Source organism: Macaca fascicularis, chromosome 16 (assembly GCF_037993035.2).
Source record: "Macaca fascicularis isolate 582-1 chromosome 16, T2T-MFA8v1.1".
Lineage (NCBI taxonomy): Eukaryota > Metazoa > Chordata > Mammalia > Primates > Cercopithecidae > Macaca > Macaca fascicularis.
This window is the reverse complement of record NC_088390.1, coordinates 35983017-36009279: the sequence shown is the minus strand read 5'-3', so window position 1 is coordinate 36009279 and position 26263 is coordinate 35983017. Positions and strand designations below refer to the sequence as shown.

Here is a 26263-nt window from a genome sequence, read left to right as displayed (position 1 = left end):
CGAGGTGGGTAGACTGCCCACACACAGGAGTTAAGAGAACAGCCTGGGCAACATAGTAAAAACCTGTGAACAGAGGAGTTACAGACCAGCCTGAGCAACACGGCAAGGACGTGTCTCTGCTAAAAAACTTTTAAAAAATTGGCCAGGTGTGGTGGCATGTGCTTGTGGTCCCAGATGCTCAGGAGGCTGAGGTAGGAGGATTGTTTGAGCTTGGGAGGTTGAGGCCGCAGTGAGCTGTGATTGCACTACTGCACTCCAGCCTGGGTGACAGAGAGACCCTATCTCAAAAAAAAAAAAAAATTGCCTTCCTATTTGTACTACTATATTTTTAACATATCCTCCATTTAAATCTTTAAGAGTTTAGTTTTATTGGTGCATAAACATTTATTGTTTTCTCAAACAATACACTGAGTATAGTAAATAAGTCATCTTCAAAGCCAGATGAAAGCACACTCTAACCCACAATGTTACTGTCTATACATGACCATTGACTAGTTCACGGTTACAGCTAGCTAGCTAGGTCTCCCAGAATGGAAGTATATTACCCAGTGATGAATATTAGTCAACTTCGCCAGGAAATAGCAAGAGCTATTAGATATTTTCAGAATTTTATAATGGTGACCAAAAAAAAAAAAAAGTAAAACAAGTCCCTCTAGCATGGCATTTATTTTCTCAGATGTTTCTCTTTGTCATTTTAAATACATGTGCATATATCCAATGCAGAGATTAAAAAAAAAAAAAAAAACCCGAACTCCTGTGATAATGAAAATGTCTCGAGCCCAATATATTACCTGCAATATGTCTCTATGCCGCTGTAATGTATGCATCAGGGCCGCATTCAAGGAGGGGACACCTGCACTGTTGGTATATTCTGCCATTTTATCGTTTACCCCTGTAAGCTAGAAATAAAGAAAAAAAAATATTTTACTAAGCACTATAAACAGCTAAAAGCAAATTATTTGCCTATATGCCCTTTTGGTTGACAGCAAAACAAAACAAAACAAAAAACAAACAAGATATCAAGTAAGAATTAAGCATTCCCCCACATAATCCATAAAGACCAAAATAACATCGTATCACCTGAGAATGGCTGTCATCAAAATTCAAGTGGTGTGGGGAGGTACACATCTTGAATGGAATGGATAATTTCATTAAACATGTCTGTCTCAATACAATCCAGGATCCTATCTAACAAGTATACAGTTATTTGCAAAACAGCCATTTAACAAAGCACTTACCCTTGCCAAAAGTTGTTCAATCTCGATCGCCATTGTCTCAAACATTCTGTCTTGGCTTGATCCATTTAAAAGAGGTGTTGTATCAGAACTAAAAAGAAGTTCAGTTAAAGAGGATCCATTACTCAAATGCAGTCCTTTAAAACATACTTAAAATAATAAGGTAATTAATATGAACCATAAAATGAATTATGGATTATGTTATATAGGGTCTGTGAGAAACAATCTTTTACATTTTTACCTCAAAGGAATTATGGTTCCTTCAACCTCAACTTTAAGTTCTCTCTTCTTTCCTTGACTCTTACCAAGAGGAAATAAGATTGAGGTTTAAATGATCCACAGATTGGATAACTAGCTAACGAATACTCAGGAACTGGCTTTACATTCAATATATACAGCCACCTGCATACTTTGGTACTAATCTTCTACATTTCCACTTACAGTATGCAGTCATCTTTTTGTTTCGTAGAATTGTGTTAAATTGCCTTTTCAAATCTGAATGGTCAAAAATCTATCTTTTTATAAGTGAAACTTATGTTTGACAGATTCAAATTCTAAACCCACCTGTCCTGAGTGTTTCTTTTGCCTTTTCTAAAACACCACTAACTTTCATCAGGTTAGGTATGTATTAGCATCCAATGAGCAGCTCAATACAGATCGGAGTTATACTGGACACAGATAAATGCCCAGGCAATGACTATGCGCTCCAATCTTACTGAAGACTTTGTCCTACCCTGTGACAGTGCCTGGGTGTGGCAAATGAAAAAGATTAAAAAATGCTCTGTAGACTACTAATATAAATCCTCCTCTACCAGATATATGAAAAAGAACAATATGCCAATAGAATTAAAGCTTCATGAAGGGAGGAAAAAACTGCTCTGTCTTATTCATTGATATATGCCTAGCACCTAGTATAGAGCCAGGCACATAGTAGATGCTCACTAAATGTTTGTTGAATGAATGAATGAGAGAGCAATCTCTACTACTGGTTATTCCATACTCCTTATATTCATATATTCATCAGGACAGTGTAAGACTAAAGGGAAATGGCCAAAAACTAATTCTTCACAATACTAGGATTCAGTTAAATTTAATTCATCTTATAGGTGGGTAATGAATGATTCATAGACCTTGAAGTTTTCAAAATACAGAAAGTTAAAAAAAAAAAAAAAAAGAAAGGAAGATTCCTGGAATAAATAATATTCTAGTTATTGCTTAGTTGACTCATTGTGACATGCTTCCAACCTGGGCATCAAACAAGACACTTTAGAATACACATCAAATCTTGATCCTCATGGCCTTAGATTTTTATTTAAAAGGGTAGTTAGGCTGAAGTAATTCTACAAAGCCAGTTTCAGTTTGTGGTAGAATTTCTTAGGAAATGTTTTCAAGATAGTTTTTCCTTTAGAGGAATAAAAAAAGTATTAGTTCGTGAAGCACACGGAACATAGAAAATGCATAGAAAGAACATTCTTCATTCTCTTGCTAAATAAAGCCAAGTCCAAAGCAATGCAATCTATTTGATGTGTTAGTAATTTATTTTGAGATCCTAGAGTCAATGTTGGCCCTGCTGCCTTTACAACCAATGAGTCCTTATGAAAAAGAAACAGTACTTTGGCTATAGTGTTGAAATTAGCTTTTTGTTCAAATGTACACAATATAGTAGGGTTTAGACTGTGGGTCTGGAGATAGACCTAGATTCAAATCCAAGCTCAGATTTTACTGTTTTTATTAGCTGACAAATATCCTACTCACTTCTAATCTTTGAAAAAGTATGTAAAATAAGTGTGGATTAACAACAACTCTGCTACCAGCAATTTTACCACTAGGTATATAGAAACATTCTGTGTAAAAATGTTCCCAGCAGTATTTATAGAAAGTGCTTACCTAACATATAATGAACACTCTATGTCAGCTATCAAAATTGTTATTATTAATTAGCAAAAATTAGAAACAATGGCCATCATCAAATGGTTAAACTGTGATACAGTCATAAAATACTACATATAAATTACAAATGAATATACCAGAGTTAAATGAATCCATTGCTGAATCTCAAAAATGTTAAAGAAAAAAAAAGTTGTAAAATAACTATACTATATATATACCATATAACATAATAGAATACGATGAATTGCTCAGGAATACAAACATGCAGTAAGAATACATTTTGATTAAGGGGTGGGAGAAAGTGGGGGGCCATAAGGGGCTTCAATGGAATGAGTAATTATCATTTTTTTAAAATGGGAGAAAGGCACTTGGGGGTCCATGATATTACTCGTTGTAACTGTCTTAAATACTGCCTAATTTAAAACAATTTTTTTTTATTTCTATTTTTTTTTAGAGACAGGGTTTCACCATGTTGCCCAGGCTAGTCTTGAACTCCTGGGCTCATGTGATCCATCCACCTCAGCCTCCTAAAGTCCTGGGATTACAGGTGTGATCCGCTGTACCTGTCTACTCCTAATATTTTCTTGAAACAAGTGGATGACTTAAAGTGAGCATAAGCTTCAAAGATAAGAACATATTTTCCATACATTTAATATGGTAATATACTAGTTTCTCCAAAAAGTACCAAAATTAAAGACTTTGATAAGGAATAACAAGGATACACAGTGCATTAGATACCCTCTAATAGAATAAACACCAGAAAAGCAGTATGTGTACTTGGTACTTGGGTAGATCCACAGGTCCATTTAGCAATTGGAAAACACAAGAAATACATACCACATGGGCAAATCAGCCACCTTTTCCCTACACTGGCTGAATTAGACACTCATATTTTTAATACAAACTTATTCTGAGGTTCTAGCAGGCTTCTCCTGACACTGTAACAATCTTTGTCTAAAGATTCCAAATAAATGCTAGTCTCAAGAATTTGGAAGAATTTTAGTAAGTCACTAAAAAATAAAACAGTCAATGACAAAACACCAAAACTTCACCAACAGACCAACTTACAGAAGTTATATATTTTAGTTTCTTTTTTAACACTTTAAAAGCATAGTTAAGGCATAAGAGACAGAATCTGGTAGTACCTATACCTGTCGCGTCTTCCATCTCGGGTACTGCTATGACTGTAACTTGTACATAGTTTGCTGAAGGAAACTAGTTTCAGGTCAAGTTCATTTTCCAGCTGTCGAGCCTGTTTCCTGAGATCTTTAACAAAATTACAACAACAAATAATTAGACATAAAAAGTAGACACAAAAATCACAAGACTATTCTGAAGAAAACAAACTATGAAAATGATCATATACTGATCTAGCTACACCCATAAAGAAAAGTGTTGGCTGGACACGATGGCTCACGCCTGTAATCCCAGCACTTTGGGAGGCCAAGGCGGGCAGATCATCTGAGGTCGGGAGTTCGAGACCAGCCTGACCAACATGGAGAAACCCCATCTCTACTAAAAATACAAAATTAGCCAGGCGTGGTGGCGCACGCCTGTAATCCCAGCTACTCAGGAGGCTGGGGCAGGAGAATCGCTGAACGCGGGAGGTGGAGGTTGCAGTGAGCTGAGATTGTGCCATTGCACTCCAGCCTGGGTGACAAAAACAAAACTATGTCTCAAAAGAAAAAAAAAAAAAGGAAAAGAAAAGTCTTAAAAGAAGGAAACCAAGGACTTGCCCAGCAAAGCAGATTAGTCACTTATAAACTTCAGAGGGGACAGGAAGGGAAGTAGTAATGGGAGATGCAACTTTGCAGCTTTACTCCAAAGATGGCTAGAAAACAAAAGTTGTTCTACCATTCCTGAAACTATTTATATAGTGATAACTAAAATTCTGTAATTCAGAGAAAAACAAGAAGAGAATACAAATCACAAATGAACTAAAACTATGGTTTATGACCAGCATTATCAACTTACCAGTTAATGTTATAAGAAAGAAGCCATTATTCTTTTGAAAGGGATTTTGCTTTTTATGTTCCAAAGCTTTATTAGGCTCATGAACTTCTTTGCATAATAGCAAAATGATTTTTTTTTTTTTTTTGAGATGGAGTCTTGTTCTGTCACCTAGGCTGGAGTGCAGTGGCATGACCTTGGCTCACTGCAGACTCCACCTCCTGGGTTCAAGCAACTCTCATGCCTCAACTATCTCCCAAGTAGCTGGGACTACAGGCACATACTACCACGCCTGGCTAATTTTTGTATTTTTAGTAAAAACAGGGTTTCACCATGTTGGCCAGGGTGGTCTTTAACTCCCGACCTCAAGTGATCCACCGACCTTGGCTTTCCAAAGTGCTGGGATTACAGGTGTGAGCCACTATGCCCAGACCAAAATGACTTCTCAATTGAACATAAAGAAAAAAGTTACCATGAAAATTGCCTTTTTCTTTCTTTTCTTCTTTTTCTTTTTTTTCTGTTATTAGAGATGAGGTCTCACAATGTTGCCCAGGCTGGTCTCGAACTCCTAAGCTCCAGTGACCCTCCCGCCTGGGCCTCCCAAAGTGCTAGAATTACAGGCATGAGACACTGCGCCTGGCCAAAAATCGCCTTTAAAAAACTTACTGAAGCCAGGCAGAGTGGCTCACGTCTGTAATCCCAGCACTTTGGGAGACCAAGACGGGTGGATCATGAGGTCAGGAGATCCAGACCATCCTGGCTAACACAGTGAAACCCTGTCTCTACTAAAAATACAAAAAATTAGCCAGGCGTGGTGACGGGTGCCTGTAGTCCCGCTACTTGGGAGGTTGAGGCAGGAGAATGGCATGAACCTGGAAGGCAGAGCTTGCAGTGAGTGGAGATTGAGCCACTGCACTCCAGCCTGGGCGACAGTGCAAGACTCCGTCTTTAAAAGAAAAAAAAAAAACTTACTGAAAGTAATTTGGAGGGCTAAAACTAACAATAAACTATATGCTACTAACAAGGTCGAATATGAGTATGACAGAAATAAGTATGTAAGTTTTAACAGCAGAAGCAAACAAGCAAGTAGAGAAATTGGTTTAGCAGTCTGGCATCTAAGGGGTTGTGTGACAGAAGCCACAGTCTGGACAACCACACACAGATACGAGTATTCTCATTCAAGGTAAGTAAAAGTTAAAATAAAAGGGCAGAAGTACCAGAGGTAATGGTGTAAGAATCTCTCTTTCAGTGATAAAGAATACAAAACATTATTTCAATACACTTTTCAACCAGAAATAGAAAGCGTAGTTAACATAGTGGAGCATATTTACCCAGAGACCAAAAGCCAGTTCGAATCTCGGCACAGCCACTTACTGACTCTAAGATGTATCAACAATCTACTTAACCTATGACCTTCAGCTTCTGGTTTTTTAAACCCCTACCTTCAGGGTTTGCCTATGTATTGGTAATCATATGCTTAAAGCAGCTGGCACAGAGTAGGTTGTCAGTAATGAGCTGCTGTAATATCATAGCACGCTGCTTCAAAAAACCACAGCCTAACGACTAGTAATAAAGATATCAGTAGCCTCTTCTACATAATTTTAAAAAGTTTTCTAGCAGCCAGGCGCGGTGGGTCATACCTGTAATCCCAACACTTTGGGAGGCAAAGGTGGGCAGATCACGAGGTCAGAAGATCAAGACCATCCTGGCCAACATGGTGAAACCCCATCTCTACTAAAAATACAAAAATTAGCCGGGTGTGGTGGTGCGCACCTGTAGTCCCAGCTACTCAAGAGGCTGAGACAGGAGAATCTCTTGAACGCAGAAGGCGGAGGCTGCAGTGAGCCGAGATCGATAGCGCCACTACACTCCAGCCTAGGCAACAGAGCGAGACTCTAGATTCTGTCTCCAAAAAATAAAATAAAATAAAATAAAAAGTTTTCTATCTAGTACACACATTTCAAATGGGCATGGTGATACACGTTTTAAACTATAAGCACGCTTTTCTGTGATTGGAATAATTGTCTTCTCCAGTAGGAAACACAAGTAAAAGCATTTAGAAAGTATGATAGGCAAATCTGGATAAATTTAGAATGAAGTTTCTCAGACCAAGGGGCTGATAGTGACAATATTGTGGTTTCTAGAGGCTTCAGTGGATAGCAATAGAAACAGGTCAAAGGAACTTGGAAAGTAGTTTCTATGCTGCAGTAAAGCAAAGAGAGAGTTGGGAGAAAAAGGTGAGCTTTCTCTGCTCTTGTTGATCACCACGGTCCAGGAATGAGTTTTACGTAAGCTCACTTTATCGGACTATATTTTCAGGAATTAAATAAATGCATTTGTCAAATCACAAGAAGGTTTTTTGGTGGGAGAAGTATAGCAAATGTAACTGCAATTCACACAGGTTCTCTCAACTTTTTCATTAAAACCGATTCTAAGACTCCAGAGCAGTATGGTAAGTCATTTTCTCTTCCTTCAAACACCCAACCCTGAAGTTCCCAGCCTGTAGTTGTCATGCGGACCCAACAGGAGACATTCTGTCTCCCATTCTCTTCATACTTCCTCCGGCGGACTGGAATGCAAGTTCCTCCTTTCTTTTCCCACTCAGATTTCCAATAGTGACCTCAACTCCACTGCGCTGACTCCTCCAGTCTCCCGGGCTCTGGATCTTCTCCCTCAACATTCGTTTCCTCTCAGAGTTCGTACCCCAAGCCCCTTCGTCCGAGTTCCATTACTCCCTCAACATAATTCTACCCAGGCGATTCAGATCCCTCTTCCTCCACATCCCCGCTCTGTCCACTCTGTCCAACCCCTGCCCCACGTCCCGCTCACAGGGGCCGGCCAGGCCAGACCCCTGCCCCAGACCGTTCGGTATCCCCAAGGCCCTGGGGCTCCCAATTAGGCAAGCCCCGCTGCTCAGCTCGGACGCTCCGGAGGTCTGGTTCTTTCCTCTGCTGTTTCTCCCAAGATCTGTCCTCACTCAGCCCCTCTCACCCTCGTGGGACGCACCCGGAGGCCTTCTCGCCCTCACCTTCCCAGTAATTGCTGGTTCCTGCCGCCATCTTTGTTGTCCAACGTCAGCCGGGATAGAGGAGCAGAGGCGATGCAGGCCAGAAAGTCACCACCGCGCCTGTTTCTGCCCCGAGCGCCAGGGCTGACGGGATGCGAGCCTCCGCGGACACTGCCACCTGCTGATCAATTCGTTATCTTACAGCTTTTAAGTAGCGACAGATAAAAAACTTCAGCTTTAGCTCCTGACACTCTCAGAATGTCTGTCTTTCATTCCCGCTTTCTGCGCCCCAAACCATCATCATCTCCCTTATCCCGGCTTATCCTTTCTCTCAGCAGGTGCCTACTTGACTGGGAGGAAAATCATCCTCAGGCAACGCCCTCAATTTCCTTCACCTTGTCTCTAATGTGTATCTTCAGCCAATTTCATCTTTTCTCATACACAGAGACCCTTTCTTCCCAGAGCCATTTCCTTCATCCTACCTCCCCGCCTGTGCTCCATCATCCACGTTCTCTAGCATATGCGCTCTTCTCCACTGGCTGCTTTCCTTGTGTCTACAGTAGTTCTAGTTCCAGCCCTCTTTCCTTGTCAGCCGCCACATCTAGAAAGAGTGAGCTAACTGCATCTACATGCTCTCGGCCTGAGCCCTCAACCTGCTAAAATCTGCTGTGCAAACCCACACTTTATAGATACATAAATTATCTGCTGGTGCTGACTTAATTCTAGTGAAGTGTAGAAACCTTAATTCCTGTAAAGTTCTTTCCCCCACTCATTTATAATATAGTTGTTTTTAAGTATTTCCTCTGCTTTCATTGAGAGAACCACATCAGTCAATGTTTTAATATTTGCTTCAAGTGTCAGGCATAAGTTAGAGAATTCAAGAGAAGAGGAAAGCTTACTTGATTTATGCATATTTTACTCTTCTTCCTTCCTAGTGTCCCAAGATTCCTTTTTTTAATCGTTTCCTTTCTGTTTCAAGAATTTCCCTCAGCCATTTTTTTTTAAAGAGTAGGTCAGCTGGTGACAAATTCTATTAGTTTTTCTTCATCTGAGAATGTCTTGATTTCGCTTCATTCTTGGGGGATCGGATATTGTTGCCAGATATAGAATGTGAAGTTGACAATTTCTTTTTTTCAGCACTTGAAAAATGTGCCAATTCCTTCTGGCCTCCATAGTTTCAGATAAGAAATTGGCTACAATTGGAATTGTTTTTCCACTGTAGCTAAAATATATTTTCTCTCTCACTGCTTTCAAGAACTGTTCTTTAGTTTTCAGAAGTTATGATGTGCCTTGGTGTAGATTTCTTTGGATTTATCCTGTTCTTGATATCCTCAGCTTCTTGATTATTACATTTATGGCTTCTGCCAAATTTGGGGGATTCTCAGCCATTGTTTCTTCCAATACTTTTCCTATCAAATACTGTTTCTCTTCTTTTTCTGGGAGTCTGATGATGTGAATGCTAGATCTTTTGTTAATGTCCCACATAGCTCTGAAGTTATGCTAATTTTTTTTTCAGTCTAGTTTCCCTCATTCGGATTTGGTACTATCTACTATTCTGTCTTCAGATTTGCTGACAGGAAAGTATGTCTTTCCTTTGTTCCCTCCATTCTGCTGTTGAGCCCATCTGTTGAGTTCATGTCAATTATTGCATTTTTCATATCTAAAACTTCTGTTCAGTTCCTCATTATATCTTCTGTTTCTTTGCTGAGACTCTTTTTATCATTTGTTCTAAGTTTGTTTGTAATTGCTCACTAAAGTATTTTTATTAGAGCTGCTTTAAAGTCCTTGTCAGATAATTCCAACATCTGTGTCATCTTGCTGTTGGGGTCTGTTGTCTTCTTTTCACTCAAGTCGAAATTTTCTGGGCTGTTGGAATGACAATTTTTATAAATTGTATCCTGATGTTTTAGGTATTTGTTATGAGATTCTGGAATTTAAGTTTTCTGTTTAAGCAGACTTGCTCTGACACATGCTGCTGGGGGGCATAGGGAAATGCTTGCTACTTCCAGGTGGGAGTGGAAGTTCCGGCTCTGCCTTGGCCTTCATTGATTCCCCAGGGAGGAGGTGCCTTGTTACTGCTCCCCATGTGGTCCCCATTGCCACCATGGCAGGGAGCCTCATTACTGCTGTTCGGTGGACAAGAAGTCCAAGTGGGTGTGGGTGGGGCGCTTCATTACAGCTGGTGAGTGTGGAAGCCTAGCCTCCTCTCTCAGCCCTTGATGGCAAGGAGTGAAGATGGGCCTCAGTTTTTTCTGTGGCATTTGTCCAGAGTGGTGAAATTATTGTCCAAAAGTATTCTGTCTTGTTAGGATACCTGTTTCCTGGTCCCTTGTCTGGAGAGAGAAGGCTTTCCATTTTCCTTTGGGCTTTTCTTGTCTGCACCCTTTGGCATTTCTAGGTTGCCAGCTTCTCCAGCACTCAATATAGGACATAGGAAACAAAAAGGAAACCCAGGGAACTCAGCTTCATGTTCTTTACATTCTGAGGTCCCTAGCTGGTCTGCCTTCTTTTTTCCACCTTTTTGAGTCTATATATATATATTAGCTGTGCTTAGTGGGAGGAATAGAAAGAAATACAACTAATCCGTCTTGTCCAGAAGTGAAATTGTCCCTTTAATTTTTAAATGTTTTAATTATCAGGCTGGATGTGGTGGTTCATGCCTGTAATCCCAGCACTTTGGGAGGCTGAGGTGGTCGGACTGCTCAAGTCCAGGAGTTTGAGGCCAGCCTGGGCAACATAGTAGGACCTCATCTCTACAAAAAATTAAAACATTAGCCAGGCGTGGTGATGTACCCTGTAGTCCCCGCCACTCAGGAGGCTGAAGTGGAAGGATTGCTTGAGTCCTGGGGGTCAAGGCTGCAGCGAGCCATCACCACACCACTGCGCTCCAGTCTGGGTGACAGAGTCAGATCTTGTCTTAAAAAACAAACAAACAAACAAACTGCTAAAATTCTTCATCTTGTCTTCTACTTTCTTGAATTCATTCATTCATCATCTTTTTTTTTTTTTTTTTTTTTTTTAAGACAAGTCTTGCTCTGTCCCCAGGCTGGAGTGCAGTGGCACAATCTCGGCTCACTGCAACCTCTGCCTCCCGGGTTCAAGAATTATCCTGCCTCAGCGTCCCGAGTAGCTGGGAATACAGGTGCCTGACACCACCCTGGCTAATTTTTGTATTTTTAGTAGAGACAGGGTTTCACCATATTAGCTGGGCTGGTCTTAAACTCCTGACCTTGTGATCTGCCTGCCTCGGCCTCCCAAAAGTGTTGGGATTACAGGTGTGAGACACTGCGCCCAGCTTTTTTTTTTTTTTTTTTTTGTGAGACGGAGTCTCGCTCGTCACCCAGGCTGGAGTACAATGGCGTGATCTCGGCTCACCGCAACCTCCACGTCCCGCGTTCAAGCGATTCTTCTGCCTCAGCTTCCTGAGTAACTGGGATTACAGGCATGCACCACCACGCCCGGCTAGTTTTGTATTTTTATTAGAGATGCGGTTTCTCCGTGTTGGTCAGGCTGGTATCGAACTGCCGACCTCAGGTGATCCGCCCACCTCGGCCTCCCAAAGTGCTGGGATTACAGGCGTGAGCCACCGCACCCGGCCCATCATCATTCTTTAAAAATTTCTGATAACTGAGAAATATGTACTTCCCATAGGATTGTTTCTATTTTTCTTGATCTTTCACAATGTAATCGTCTTTTGATAAGAACTTTTGATTGGATGCTGTATATCATAGATAAAACTTTGTATTAATCATTTGAGGATCTAGATGATGTTGTCTTTCTTCAGAAAGAATTTACTGCCTCTTCTTGCAGGCAGTTCAGGTAGGGGCAGAGCAGCTTAATCCAGTATGGAGTGGAACTAATACCAAGAGGGATTCTGTGTTTGCTAAAATTGGTCTATTTCTGATTAGCCCTTCATTCTAATGTGTAGCCATTCAGGTTTCCTAACTGGAATACTGTTTACCAGTGCCACTTCCTTGGCAGGTACTAACCTCGTATTTTCCCCCACCCAGTGATACTGCCCAAAACTTCTGTTTGGGTTCTCTGTCTCTTGCCTGGCCTTTCTTCTGTTACCTATGAATTGAAAAATGCCTGGAGGTGAAAGTTTTACCACCACACTCACCTCTCAGCAATTTTTGTTCTGGGATCTTGATCCCATAAGTCCTTCTTACATTAGTAGTTCTCCAATCCTTCAAACAGCTGTTTTTTTTTGTTTGTTTTTAAATCAAATTTAGCTTTTCTAATTGCTTTTGATGAGAAGTCTTTCCGTTTCAAGCCAATCCACTCATAGCTGAAAGTGGAACTAAATTTTATTATTTCTAATTTATCTGTAGATTCTTTTGTATTTTCCACATGTATAATCATATCATCTGCTAATAATGATAAATTCATTTCTTATCAATATTCATTCATATATGCTATTTATATTTTCATGTTTCATGGCTGAGATCTGTTCTGATAATAGAACAAAGCTAAGGTATTAAATACTTTAGTTGGTATTTTTGTTGGCATGTTCAGGGAGGAGTTGTAAGTGCTCTGATTTTGCAGTTCTCATTTGACTAGCAGGACTCTAAATTTTCCTCCTTTTCTTCTTTTCATCACCTAATTGTCTTTTGCTTCTTTTCTTTTCATCACCTAATTGTCAAAAGTGCTTCTCCTTTTTTCATTTTTTCCCTTCACTAGCTCTTTTTTTCTTTTCTTTTGAAGCTGTGTGTTTCAAAGACTGCCTCATTAAGTCACACCTGCCCCCTTTAAATTGTGCTCACTCTGAAGCCCCTTCCCTCTGGTTTCTGCTCAGATCTGCTTGGACATGTTTTTTAGATTGAGAGTTAGGTGGACCTAGTCTTTCTGGCAGTAGTTTTAGGCCAAGAACATTACTTTCTTTTTCTGGCATCCCTCTCCTGACTTCCCTGCAGTTTATCTTCATCTGCCTTCGCTCCACAGAGCCTGTGGGATGCTACTGGGGTGGGCCTGTGAGAATCCATGTTGCGATCTGCTGATTTTCCTCGTCTTACTCGGTTTGAAGTTTCAAAATTCTCTGACTTCAAATTATGCTGGGAGCGTGATTTCTGTATACTTTTTCCTTCGTGTGCTTGCACTAATGAAATATTGGGAGACAAGGTAGCTAGGCTGCCACTAAGGTTTTCAGCGACCTGGAAGTTTGCTTTCATTCTTGAAAGGTATGTTCAATACAGAATTCTATGTTGGAAGTTATATAATGTTTTCCCCAGCATTTTAAAAGTATAATTTCAATGTACTTTGGTTTCTATTGTTGAGAGTGAGTCTAATTGCTAATCTCTTTTGTCTTTGTCTTTGTTGATCTGCAATTTCACTGATCTAAGTGTGGATGTTACTTTTTCGTGCTTGGATTGAGTTTCTTTAATCTATGGGTTGCTATCTTTATCGATTTGGGGAAAGTTTTCAGTCACTGTCTCTTAGTTTCCTATGCTCTGTTCTTTCTTTTTTTTCCTCTAAAACTGTGGGTATCAAACATGTGGTATTAGTTGTATGTCAAATCCACATTTTAACCCTCTCCTTTGTATTTTCTACCTTTTGGTCTCCATGCTACGTAAGAATTTCTACAGATCTGTCTTCTAGTTAATTACTTCTCTGTGCGCAATCGGCCACGCCAATTCCATTTTAGTTTCTGTACTTTCATTTCCAGAAGTTCTGCTATTATTTTATAGATCCTGTGATAGTCTCAGGTTTATCTTTTATTTGAAAACAATAATTCTATTTTACAGTGTTCAATAATATAAACATCTGACATCCATATAAAACTTTTTCTGCTCTTCTCTTACTTGTGAAAAATTGTGAAGTCTGCTCCAACTCTAGGAGGGACACACCTTCCACTAGAGATTTCTTTTTTCTTTTTTTTTTTTTTTTTGAGATGGGGTCTTGCTCTATCGTCCAGGCTGGAGTGCAGTGGCACCATCTCGGCAAACTCCGCCTCCCAGGTTCATGCCATTCTCCTGCCTCAGCCTCCCGAGTAGCTGGGACTACAGGCGTCTGCCACCACGCCTGGCTAATTTTTTTTGTATTTTTAGTAGAGACGGGGGTTTCACCATGTTAGCCAGTATGGTCTCGATCTCCTGACCTTGTGATCCGCCCACCTTGGCCTCCCAAAGTGCTGGGATTACAGGTGTGAGCCACCTCGCCCGGCCTCCACTAGAGATTCCAATTGAACTTGGTCATCTAGAAGCAGTGCCACATATCTTGACACCTGGAGTACCCAAGCTGTGCATGGCTGCCTAGGTTCTAGACATCCTATTTCCTATGCCAGGCCCTCTTTCCAATGTGTTCCATTCACATTCTGCTAAATAGAAAACTGAGTATAATCCTTCCTCTTTTGTCCTCCCAACACTCACATCTTCCAAATCAAAACCCAGGAGTCAACTCTGTATGATCTCTGCAACTTCTCTGTAAATCTAAAATTATTATTTTTTTAAATCTAGCAGTCCTGCAGTTGAGTCATTACTGTAACTTGCCCAGTCCCTTTCTGTTTCATTCCCTCTCAACAGGATCAATGTTTTTGACTCTAGATCAAAAGCCTGTTTAGTCTTGAAAAACTCTGCTAGGAACCATATGTACATAATAAATAATAATCATCATCATAAATACTGGAATAACCTCAATTACTCGAAATTAGCAATCTAGACTTTCACCATTACTCCTTCACTTTGGCTCAACCTCAGTGGTTATCACAGAATATAATCCATGTTATCATAGCAATTTCTATTTAATCTGCACTCTGTTTCCTCCGTGTTCCGTCTTAAGTTTCTCCACTTGCTGATTTTCCAACTACAGTTTTGACTTTATCTCTGCCTCCTCATATTGCTGAATTTGAGATATCCATCTCAATATACTCCCACTTCTAATGATCGTACCTTCAGTCTTATCAAGTAATTCTCAGCCTTTTTTCCTCAGTCTTTCAGGCTGGCCTCTAAACTTCAACACCTTACTACTCCATGTAGGCCATCCTGTCTCATTCTTGCTTACCTTGTCTACATTTGTTTACACAGTAATTAGGGAAGAGGATTATTTAACCTCAACCAAAATGCCGAAGAAATAGTATGTTTGCTTTTAATATTCTACTAATGTAGGTGAAAATTGTGATATTAAAGTTAAAATTGGGGCCGGGTGTGGTGGCTCATGCCTGTAATCCCAGCACTTTGGGAGGCCAAGGTGGGAGGATCACTTGAGGTCAGGAGTTCCAGACCAGCCTGGCCAACATGGCAAAACTGTGTCTCTACTAAAAATACAAAAATTAGCTGGGCATGATGGCGCATGCCTGTAATTCCAGCACTTGGGAGGCTAAGGCAGGAGAATCGCTTGAAACTGGGAGCCAGAGGTTGCAGTGAGCTGAGATCACACCACTGCACTCCAGCCTGGGAGACAGTGAGACTCTGTCTCAAAAATATATATATATATTTATTTATATATATATATATTTGTTTTACATATATAAATATGTAAAACATATTTGTTTTACATTTGCTGAGGAGTGCTTTACTTCCAACTATGTGGTCAGTTTTGGAATAAGTGCGATGTGGTGCTGAGAAGAATGTATATTCTGTTGATTTGGGGTGGAGAGTTCTGTAGATGGCTATTAGGTCCGCTTGGTGCAGAGTTCAGTTCAATTCCTGGATATCCTTGTTAACTTTCTGTCTCATTGATCTGTCTAATGTTGACAGTGGGGTGTTAAAGTCTCCCATTATATATATTTATAAATATACTTTTGTATATATATTTGTATATATATTTGTGTGTGTGTGTATATATATATATAAAGGTAAAATTGCACTTTGTCTACTGATTTTATTGCTTTTAAGTTGTGTGTAATAACAAATGGTGTATTTATCTGAGGTTTGCAACTAACAGCATAGAATCAGTTGGTATTCTAACTATAACTAAGACTAAGACATGAAGACCCACACAATGGCACTTATTCAGAATTGAGTAGTATTAGTGTTGACCATCATGTTTACTTTGCTGAGAACAATCAGCTATTAGAAATCTGAAAAGCTGAACATAACTAGATTACTGTTTATGAAACAAACCAAAAGGGTTCTTAATTCAAGTATGAGAAAACTAAGAAAATTCAGGAAAATATTTCAAACATTGAGAGAAAAAGAACCGTTATCAATATTCACACTTCCTGTAGCAGTTAAGTAAGGCTGTTTTCACTAAAGAAGCATAAATACAACTTAATTTCATTTAAAAACAAATATGAAGCATTTTGGCATAATTAAAACTTTACTGCCATGCTTTAGACAATCTATTGAACCACATAATAAAAGTTTCTTTTTCTTTTTTTTTTTTTTTTAGTATTTGTGTCTCAGAATTTCTTCTACATTAAAAAGATCACCTATAAACAGATCTTTGTTTATACATTTGATAAAGTAACTTTCTTTCAAAGGCATAAGAAGACATCACATAAAGGAAAATTATGCTGGTTACCACGGGCATTCAATTCCGAGTCAAATATTATATTGGGAACTTTTCTAACATTATTTCATTTAATTTTCCACTGCAATCCTATCAAGCATTATTCTTTAACCAGTAGAGAAACTGAGGCTCAGAGAATGTCAAGAAAGTTGTACAAGCTCACATCAGAAGCAAGTAGCAGAGCCAAGAATCAATCACAGATTGGTCCAACTCCAAAGTCCATGCTCAAACCTCTATGCTTTATTTCCTTTACAGCAGAGACTTTTAGATGAACCAATCACTGTTGAAATATAACTTATTTCCATTTCTATTTCTCTGGTCTGGACTATGAGTTCTTTGTCAGCAGAGTCTGTTTCTTATATATCTTTGCTTTCCCAATTCCTATTAGGGTAGAAATAACACATTGTTGCTAAGTGAAAAGGGGATATTGAATTCATCCTTGCTGCGCCTATAAGTGCCAGGACACATTATTCTAACTGGGCCTCACCTGGAAAAAGGACGAAATTTTTAATGAACAAGTTTAAAATGGGTACATAAAAACCTTTCAATGACCAGGTTTTGTGTTATTGTGATATGATTGAACATATATAACAATCTAGCTGAGCTACAAACAGAAAACTGTGGCCACTATGTAATGTGATTTCAGAAACAAAGCTTTCTTTTGAGTTGATTCATAAATACAGAAACATTCCATAGGTGATACCCTGTATTCTGATCCTGGTACTATTTTTCCACTAGTATAGGCAGAAAAACTAAATAACTTTCAAACTGGACCTATAACTTTTTCTGGCCTATTGCATCTGAAAAAAGATTATGAGACAAAACACAAAGAAAGACAAACATCATAAAATAACTTTTATACAGGATTAGTAGATCTGTTTACATATAAAAAACAGAAAGGACCTCATTACAGTTAGATTTCACATAAATTACACATTGACTTTTAAAAACTACTATTCAACTTCATTTAAAGTCCCTTTTAAAAATTTCATTTTGAAGGCACAGTGCATGAAATAAACCAAAGACTGAAGCACTTGAGATGAACGGGTGTTGGGCACCTTATATAAACAGCTGTAGATTGCTCTAGAACTGGGAGTATCACTTGGAAAAATTGGAGAGGTGAAAAGCTGATTTTTAATCTGAGCATTAAAAAATACCATTATGTCATACCTCCAGAAAATCTGTAGCATGGCCAGCATAGAAGGTAATTAGTACACTCATGTTATGCCATTTATAAAAATCACAATCATACATATTTACATAATTTATATCCAACTGCCTCAAAATGGTAATCTACTTTCAAATTTCATAATGTACTCTGTCAAATCAAAATCAACCAGGACAATATTCTGAAAATCAAGTGGAATTATTAACGAATTATTGCTAAAAATAGGATAAATGGGTATTGGGAGAGATTTCTTCATGAACTAGAAATCCAAGTTCAGTTGACATTAATCAAAGACCCCAATCATCCCCCCAAAATAACTAGTTAAAACAAATCAGAAACCCAAGAGTTATCAAAAAAGTTGCTATAGAAAACCACTGAACATCAATCATAGTGGAATTTATAGTAATAACAATAAAGCAAAATTATATGGAAATGCTGGGTTGTCACTGTTAAAACAATTCCACACTATTACAGAGTTGATTGCCAATAAGCTTTTCATACAGCAGGGTCAACACCTGGCACAAGTGCATTTCTGGCAACAACAAGATAAAACTATTTAATGTTGAGAATAAATGGAAATGGAGGAGCAGGTCATGGTTACCGAGTAACCTGGTGTTAGCTCAAACACAATAAGCTCAGACATAAACACTACCTTTTATTTATTTGTCAACTCATAATTAGATTTAAATTCAATAGTCATGAATTCAGCAAATCCCATTCAAGTAAAAATTACCAAAGATTAAGCAATCAATCACACTGGGCCAAATATACAATATGTTTCCTTTCTGGAAGATGACAAAGTCCCAAAGCAAATCCTTTCAATAAGCATTGCAAGCATTCCTCACCTGGATAGGATCCCACTCACTACCCAACTGTTCAGCAAAGTGCATCAAAACCAAAGGATCTTTCCTTCTGAAATGACTTGGGCACATCTTACTGAACTACATAATCGATACAAGTACATGTACACAGGTAGACACTTTGAACATTACCTACTCAATCACTTTGCTTTTATTAAAGAGCTGGGAAGGAAGAAGTCTTGCAAACTGATCACCAGGACAAAATCCATGCCTTGTGAGTAAAGAAAGGCACAACTCAGATTTAGGCAAATTTCTTAATACTATGATACTTGCCTCCGTAACTCCAAGGAAATGGAAAGTCTCTCGGAGAAACACTGAAGAAATGTATCCCCATCCCATATGGCTTCAATGCCTTAAGCAGTTAATATGTTCTAATATTAGATTAGATCCGCAAATAAAAGACAGGGAAGGGCTGAGAATATAGTCTTAGTAGTCAGGGATCCTATACATTCACGCTTCTAGGTAACACAAGCTGGGAAAGTATTGTTTTCCAGCTAAATGCGTTATTTAAAAGTTCATTGATGGTCAAGATTTATAGCAGAATTTGGTTTTTCTTTCAGGAAGTATTACTAAAATAACTATTTGTATGTTCATTTCTTTAAAATTTTACACATGCTTAAAAGGCATGGCCTCCAGCCACTGAGATGTACAGTTAAAGACATATTTGATCCAAGAGAGAAGTAAATGTAAAAAGGTATCCTCTAGTGAAGACCAATGATAACAAAGCAAAGTCTGTCACATTAACTTTGTTTCATTTGCCGTAATGTCCCAAGCAGGGCCAGCCACTCTTAGGCCCCTTGTTGGTTTCCTGACTGTACTCTTAAAAATAAAGCTGAAAAAGAGCAACATACCACCATCCTTAAAGAAAACATATAGATTATTAGAAGAAATTAAATCATGTATACTTCATTAACTATTAGCATCCCACAAGCTCTGTTCCATGTATGAGGTGGCAGAATTTACAGTTGCTAATACCAGAATACCAGAATAGCTTCACCTTGAACCACAGATTTATCACAGATACTTACTAACAAATGACATGACCTCATTATTCTTGCTAAACAAAATCTTCTTTTATAAAGCCACTTTGAATGCATTCCTCACCAAACCTGGTTGAATGACCTAGGTAGGTGGTAAACCACTCCACCTGAAGGCTTTGGGATAACTGATACATTAATGGATATAGAATACAATTTGAGAAGATGAGAGCAAGTTTTTTGATCCCCTGATTTAGTATAAGTTCAGCAGCAACTTGGTCATTAAAACATTCAAAGGTATTAAACCGTTAGATCATTGGTAAGATGCACACTTACAAAAAGCATCATTTCCGTTGCATAAGACAGACACAATAAAATGCAAATCTTTCAGGTCTTTGCCTGATTGGCAGTGAAGATGACACTTTTACACCACAGTGTTTTATCACTCAGCAGTCATAGTTTACATTTTTTTCAAGGGAGGGAGCTATACTTAAAAACTTTCGACTGAACTTTTAGCAAAATTGGTTGATCAAAAAGAGACTGTCAAATGAAACATTAGGACAAAGAACCAAATTACTCCCAGAGGCCTATGTGAACAAGACCGGCCAAGTGATTTCAATAATAGTATGCTATTACAGGGTATAGGCTTGGGCTGGAGCATGAAGTATAGATATTTTGTGTTCAAATACAGGTTAAGAATGTGCAAGTAGGTCTCTTCCACATTTCTAGATATTTTCAGTAGAATTCAGATCTTGCAGATGGTTGGGTCATCTGAAAACCATGTGTGCAACATAGAAAAAGATTCTGATTTAGGCAATATGAAAGAATCAGGCATTCCTAGAATAAGCTAGTGCTTCACAGATATAAGCAGCAGCACCTGTGGGTTTTTACCAAGTTCAAAGATAGGCAACATGAGTTTTAGCTTCTGCTGGATCTCTCTCTCAGCTTCATTCAAGTGGGCATTTAGATCTTTCACAACAAAGTAAGTTCTCCCTTAAAATGGGCTATTTAGAAGTTTGCTAAACCTTACAAGAGAGGTAGTGAAATCCTGCTTACAGCATAGTCTACCAGTTCCGATCTAGCCTTGGAACAGGTAGAAAGCCAAATGCAGAAGCCCATTTATTCATTTCCTACTGTTATATGTGTTTAAAAATCAATTCAACCTCCATTAAACCTGAATAAGAGAAACTCCAGCTATTTAACAACTAGAGAAAAGTACTCCTCAGTAGGTTGAAAAAACCTTGAGTTTTTAAAGCTTTATGTTGATTCTGACTGCTTTCCCTGCCTTAATGTTTCTGGATTCTTTTGGCCATTTAAAACAAAGAAAAATACTAAAGCCACTAGTAAACATCTGATGTGCAAAATACAACATCCTCTAGTTGGTTTTATGCCATTATTACATAAGCTCCAAATAGCTCATCTTAAATTAAAAAGAAAAACAAAGTGGCTGTCCCATCTCTGCTGCATAAATAGAAATCAGATTTTTTTTTTAAAGGTTAAGAATACTTTAAGGAAGGGAAGTTCGAAACTGCCAGTGAAATTCACAGAGAATACAAATTTAGCAATTTAACTTCCCAAAGCTCTTTGAAGAAGCAAGAGGGTCTCTCTTCTTAATGCAGTGTTCTCCCAAGAGGAACTGTAATTTTGCTTGGTACTTATGCTGGGAGATATGCAAAATGTGTTTCTCAATGTTTGCTAGAATATAATGTTTCCTCTTCAGTGTCTGTTTCATCTTGGAACTCATGGCTTAGGAGGGACTTCTTGGAGCCGGTAGACATCATGCGAATTTCATCTTCATACTCATCATGATGCTGCCTGAGCCGATGAAAGCCATCCTTGTGTCTATTAGACTTGATTGAGCAGATGCACCAAATAATGCAAGCTGTTAGGATCAATGCCGACATAGTAGCACCTGACAAACAAAAACCATCATGTGGGTGATATTATACTTTAAGGATATTAATAAGCAGCTGCTTACAATGGAACTTTTAATAATATACCCCGCATTTATTTTATTTCTATTTCATGCACTTAAGAACAACCTTTTATTATAAAGAAGCAGTATATGTACAATATACAAAATTTAAAAATACAAACTAACAAAAGTCAAAACCAAAAACCTCCTATCTTTACATTTCCATTACCCAGAGATCATTTTTAGTTACCAGATCTTTTCTGTGTGTGATCCTCCCACCACAGCCTCCTGAGCAGTACCACAGGTGCACGCCACCACACCTGGCTAATTTTTTTTTTTTTTTTTGGTAGCGATGGGGTTTTGCCATGTTGCCCAGGCTAGTCTAGAACTCCTGACCCTCACGTGATCCACCTGCCTCGGCCTCCCAAAGCGCTGGGATTATAGGCGTGAGCCACCATGCCTGGCCCCAGATCTTTCTTTATGCATGTGCATATACATGTATTTTTTTCTTTTACCATAATGAGATTATACTGTGTCTACTGTTCTGCAACCTGCTTTTTATGACTTCTATTATACTCCTCCTTTCCAGTAAACTTTCATTTCATCCAAATCTCTTAGTTTATTTTAAATTTGTACATAAGGTTATCAAAATAAAAGTGTTAGAAACTAAAAATAATAAAAATTAAGTTCACAATAGCTCATGGGTGACAGAGCCAGATTTAAACCATGGCTGAATTCTATCTCCTGTGTTTTTAACCACTAAGTTATTTACACTTTATCTGAGACAAGATAAGAACTCTTTAAACTCACCACACAGTATCTATGATTGGGCCATGTTTCCAATATACTACTTTCTCTCAACTAAGGGTCTGTCCCACAGGAACCCTGTGATAAAACTTGGTTATTCTGCCTCAGCCAAGTTGCACTTAGAAATAAACAAAAGCTCTTTGTATCAAATAGATAGAGTACATCAGAGTATTCATTTTACCACATTTTTTTTTCTTCTTAACCTTTCAGTAATCCAAGCAATGACATGAATTAGTTCCAGTGAAAGCAAACATTTCCTCTTTCCTGGATCTTGAAAAAGCAGAACTAATGTAAGTCAAAGTCCTAGGAACTTAAAACTTTAATATAAAGCAAATCATTCATTCATTCAACAACTCTTAAGACCCACTGCGTGCTAAGCATCGTTCTGGGCTCTGAGGATGCAGGTAGATTCCTCACTCTCTCAGAGCTTATGTTTTAGTGGGAAAGATTGAATATAGACAAATAAATGAACCAATACAATGTTAGTGAGAAGTGCTATAATGAAAAAAAGCAGGATAGAGATAGTCACAGGGGTAGCTAGGGTGATCAGGGAAGACCTCTCCGTGGAGGTGACATTTGAGTATAGACCTGAAGAAACAGAAATATTGGGAACAGGACCCCAAAAGCTGGCCATAAACTGGCTCCAAAACTGGCCATAAACAAAATCTCTGCAGCACTGTGACATGTTCATCATGGCCATGACACCCATGCTGGAAGGTTGTGGGTTTACCAGAATGAGGGCAAGGAACACCTGGCCCACCCAAGGCAGAAAACCACTTAAAGGCGTTCTTAAACTACAAACAATAGCATGAGCGATCTGTGCCTTAAGGACATGCTCCTGCTGCAGATAACTAGCCCAACCCATCCCTTTATTTCGGCCGATCCCTTCATTTCCCATAAGGGATACTTTTAGTTAATCTAATATCTATAAAAACAATGCTAATGACTGGTTTGCTGTTAATAAACGTGGGTAAATCTCTGTTCGAGGCTCTCAGCTCTAAAGGCTGTGAGACCCCTGATTTCCCACTTCACACCTCTATATTTCTCTGTGTGTGTCTTTAATTCCTCTAGCACCACTGGGTTAGGGTCTTTCCGACCAAGCTGGTCTCAGCAAGTGGCGTCCATTGTGGGGGCTCGAATCCAGGTTGAAGGGTTGCTGGAGCGGCAGTTGGAGAACATGGAACTGAGAACATGGAACTAAGCTGGAGGACACCTGAGTACTCCTAAAGCAATCCCTGTGGTGAGTAAGAAGGGGAGCTCGGAAGCATTAGGGTAACAACGGGACAAGTGTGGGCTCTGGTTCATTCCACCTTGGAACTTTTTCACACTGATGAGGAGGAAGGAGAGTGTAACGAAGTAACAGAAGAGGTTACAGAGCAGGTTTGTTTGCCAGCTAAAGCTAAAGCAGCAAAGGAGGGAGAGGTTCATCCCTATCCTTCTGCACCCCCTCATTATTATTTTGAAGAAAAAGACCCTCCAGATCTTTCTTTTCCGGAGGACACTGGGTGAAAAGTAGTTGCCCCGTGACTGTGCGAGCAGCGCCTCAAGAGACTCCTCTTAGTTCTGTTCAGGCAGGAATTCAGCAAGCCAGCCGAGAGGGTGATTTAGAGGCTTGGCAGTTCCCTGTTAGAATATACCCCCCAGATCAACAGGGAAATAGTATAGCTACATTTGAGCCTTTTCCTTTTAAATTCGGGAAAGCACATTTAGTTGATTATATCAAGGCCTGTGATGGTATCAGAGATAATCTGCATAAGGCTACTCTGCTAGCACAGGCAATGGCAGGACTGAGAGTGAATAAAGGAACTCCATTTCCTGGAGCTTGTTTTAACCGTGAGAAGCATGGTCATACTAAAAAAAAAAAAAGTAGAAAAAAATCAGTGAGTCAGGCCACCAGATAGGGGAAAAAAGAAAACTGCTGAGCCCGAAGTATGTCCAAAATGTAAAAAAGGAAAACATTGTGCTAATCAGTGTCACTCTAAGTTTGATAAAGATGGGAACCCACTTTCGGGAAATGCCATAAGGGGCCCATCCCAGGCCCCATTCCAAACCAGGGCATTTCCAGCTCAGGCCATTCGCTCTTCCCTGTACCAAATCTGTGCCCGCCACAGCCGGTAGTGCCGCGGTAGATTTGTGCTGCACAAAAGCTGTGAGTCTTCTGCTGGGGAACCCTCACAAAAGGTCCCAGCAGGAGTCTGTGGACCCCTGCCAGCAGGGACGATAGGATTACTTCTAGGCAGGTCTAGTTTAAATTTAAAAGAGGTACAAATACATACAGGAGTCATTGATTCAGATATTAATGGGGAAATTCAAATTGTTATATCTACTTCTGTTCCCTGGAAAGCAGAGCCAGGAGATCATATAGCACAGCTCTTGATTGTGCCATATGTGGAAATGGGGAAAAATGAAATTAAACTAACAGGAGGATTTGGAAGCACAAATAAACAAGGCAAAGCAGCTTATTGGGTAAATCAAATTACTGATAAACGTCCTACCTTTGAAATAACTATTCAGGGAAAGAAATTTAAAGGTTTGGTAGATACAGGAGCGGACACTGCAATCATTTCTCTACAGCACTGGTCCTCCGTGTGGTCAATTCAACCCGCTCAATTTAACATAGTTGGAGTTGCTAAAGCCCCTGAAGTATATCAGAGCAGTTATATTTTGCATTGTGAAGGGCTCGATGGACACCCTGGGACTGTTTGACCAATTAAAACATCTGTACCTATAAATTTATGGGGGAGAGACTTATTACAACAACGGGGAGCACAAATTCTAATATCAGAACAATTATATAGCCCTCAAAGTCAACATACAATGCATGAAATGGGGTATGTCCCTGGTATGGGACTAGAAAAAAATTTGCAGGGTTTGAAAAAACCGCTTCAAGTGGAAAGACAAAGTTCCTGCCAAAGATTAGGATATCATTTTTTATGGCAGCCATTGTTAAGCCTCTAGAACCTATACCTTTAAAATGGTTAACAGATAAGCCAATTTGGATAGAACAATGGCCGCTAAGTAAAGAGAAACTGGAGGCTTTAGAGAAATTAGTTACTGAACAATTAGAAAATGGGCACACAGCTCCAACATTTTCCCCTTGGAATTCTCCAGGTTTTGTAATTAAGAAAAAATCAGGTAAATGGAGAATGTTAACTGACTTAAGAGTCATCAACTCAATTATACAACCTATGGGAGCATTACAGCCAGGATTGCCTTCTCCTGCTATAATCCCAAAAACTTGGCCTTTAATAGTCATAGATTTAAAAGACTGTTTCTTTACTATCCCGTTAGCTGAGCAAGACTGTGAATGTTTTGCATTTACAATTCTTGTGGTAAACAACCTGCAGCCTGCTAAGCATTTTCATTGTTTTACAGATGGGTCTAGTAATGGTAAAGCTTCTTATTCTGGATCAAAAGGTAAAGTTTCCCAGATGCCCTACAGCTCAAAAAGCAGAGCTTGTAGCTGTAACTGAGGTATTGACTGCTTTTAATATGCCTATTAATGTCATTTCTGATTCTTCATACATGGTTCATTCCACACAGTTAATTAAAAATGCTTAGTTACAATTTCATACAGATAAACAACTGATGACAAAAACAAAAAAGAGGGAGAAATAGGGATCACAGGATAGCCCATATACAACTGAATCTAGCATTATTAACTTTAAATTTTTTGAGCCTGCCCAAAGGTCAGATGTTATCAGCAGCTGAACAGCATCTACAGAAACCAGCTGCAAAGACAGAAGCAGAACAACCGGTTAAGTGGAGAGATCCAATAACAAACAGTTGGGAAATAGGTAAAATAATAACTTGGGGTAGAGGTTATGCTTGTGTTTCTCCAAGCCAAAATCAACAGCTGATTTGGATACCATCAAGACACCCGAAACCTTATCATGAGCCAGATGCTGAGGAAGAGATTCCGGGAGGATCCCGAGGACCCCCTGGTTGCAGCCATGTTGAGACTGATGCTGAGGAGGACCCCAACTGTCACGAGCAACACCTGTCAAAC

At 39.2% G+C, this 26263-nt stretch overlaps 2 protein-coding genes across 15 annotated transcripts in view; both read right to left on the bottom strand.

The window, feature by feature from the left end:
* Positions 1 to 8151, bottom strand: part of GOSR1 (golgi SNAP receptor complex member 1) — a 52785-nt gene extending 44634 nt beyond the window's left edge. For 7 of the 14 annotated variants that reach the window (XM_005583341.4, XM_045375200.2, XM_015438134.4 and 4 more), the window contains exons 1-4: positions 8104 to 8151; positions 4271 to 4391; positions 1239 to 1326; positions 792 to 899 (exon numbers count right to left, since the gene is read on the bottom strand). In XM_005583341.4, the coding sequence (XP_005583398.1) occupies positions 792 to 899; positions 1239 to 1326; positions 4271 to 4391; positions 8104 to 8134 (348 nt within the window). In that variant the 5' untranslated portion in view covers positions 8135 to 8151. Of the gene's footprint in view, positions 1 to 791; positions 900 to 1238; positions 1327 to 4270; positions 4392 to 8066 lie in introns of all 14 variants that reach the window. The other 7 variants (XM_005583342.4, XM_074018945.1, XM_074018946.1 and 4 more) reach the window with 4 other exon arrangements.
* A 9218-nt stretch (positions 8152 to 17369) lies between these two features.
* The window catches only part of CPD (carboxypeptidase D), a 97375-nt gene continuing 88481 nt past the window's right edge, over positions 17370 to 26263 (bottom strand). The window contains exon 21 of the mRNA XM_005583339.4: positions 17370 to 21444. Within this exon, the coding sequence (XP_005583396.2) occupies positions 21218 to 21444 (227 nt within the window). The 3' untranslated portion in view covers positions 17370 to 21217. The remainder of the gene's footprint in view (positions 21445 to 26263) is intronic.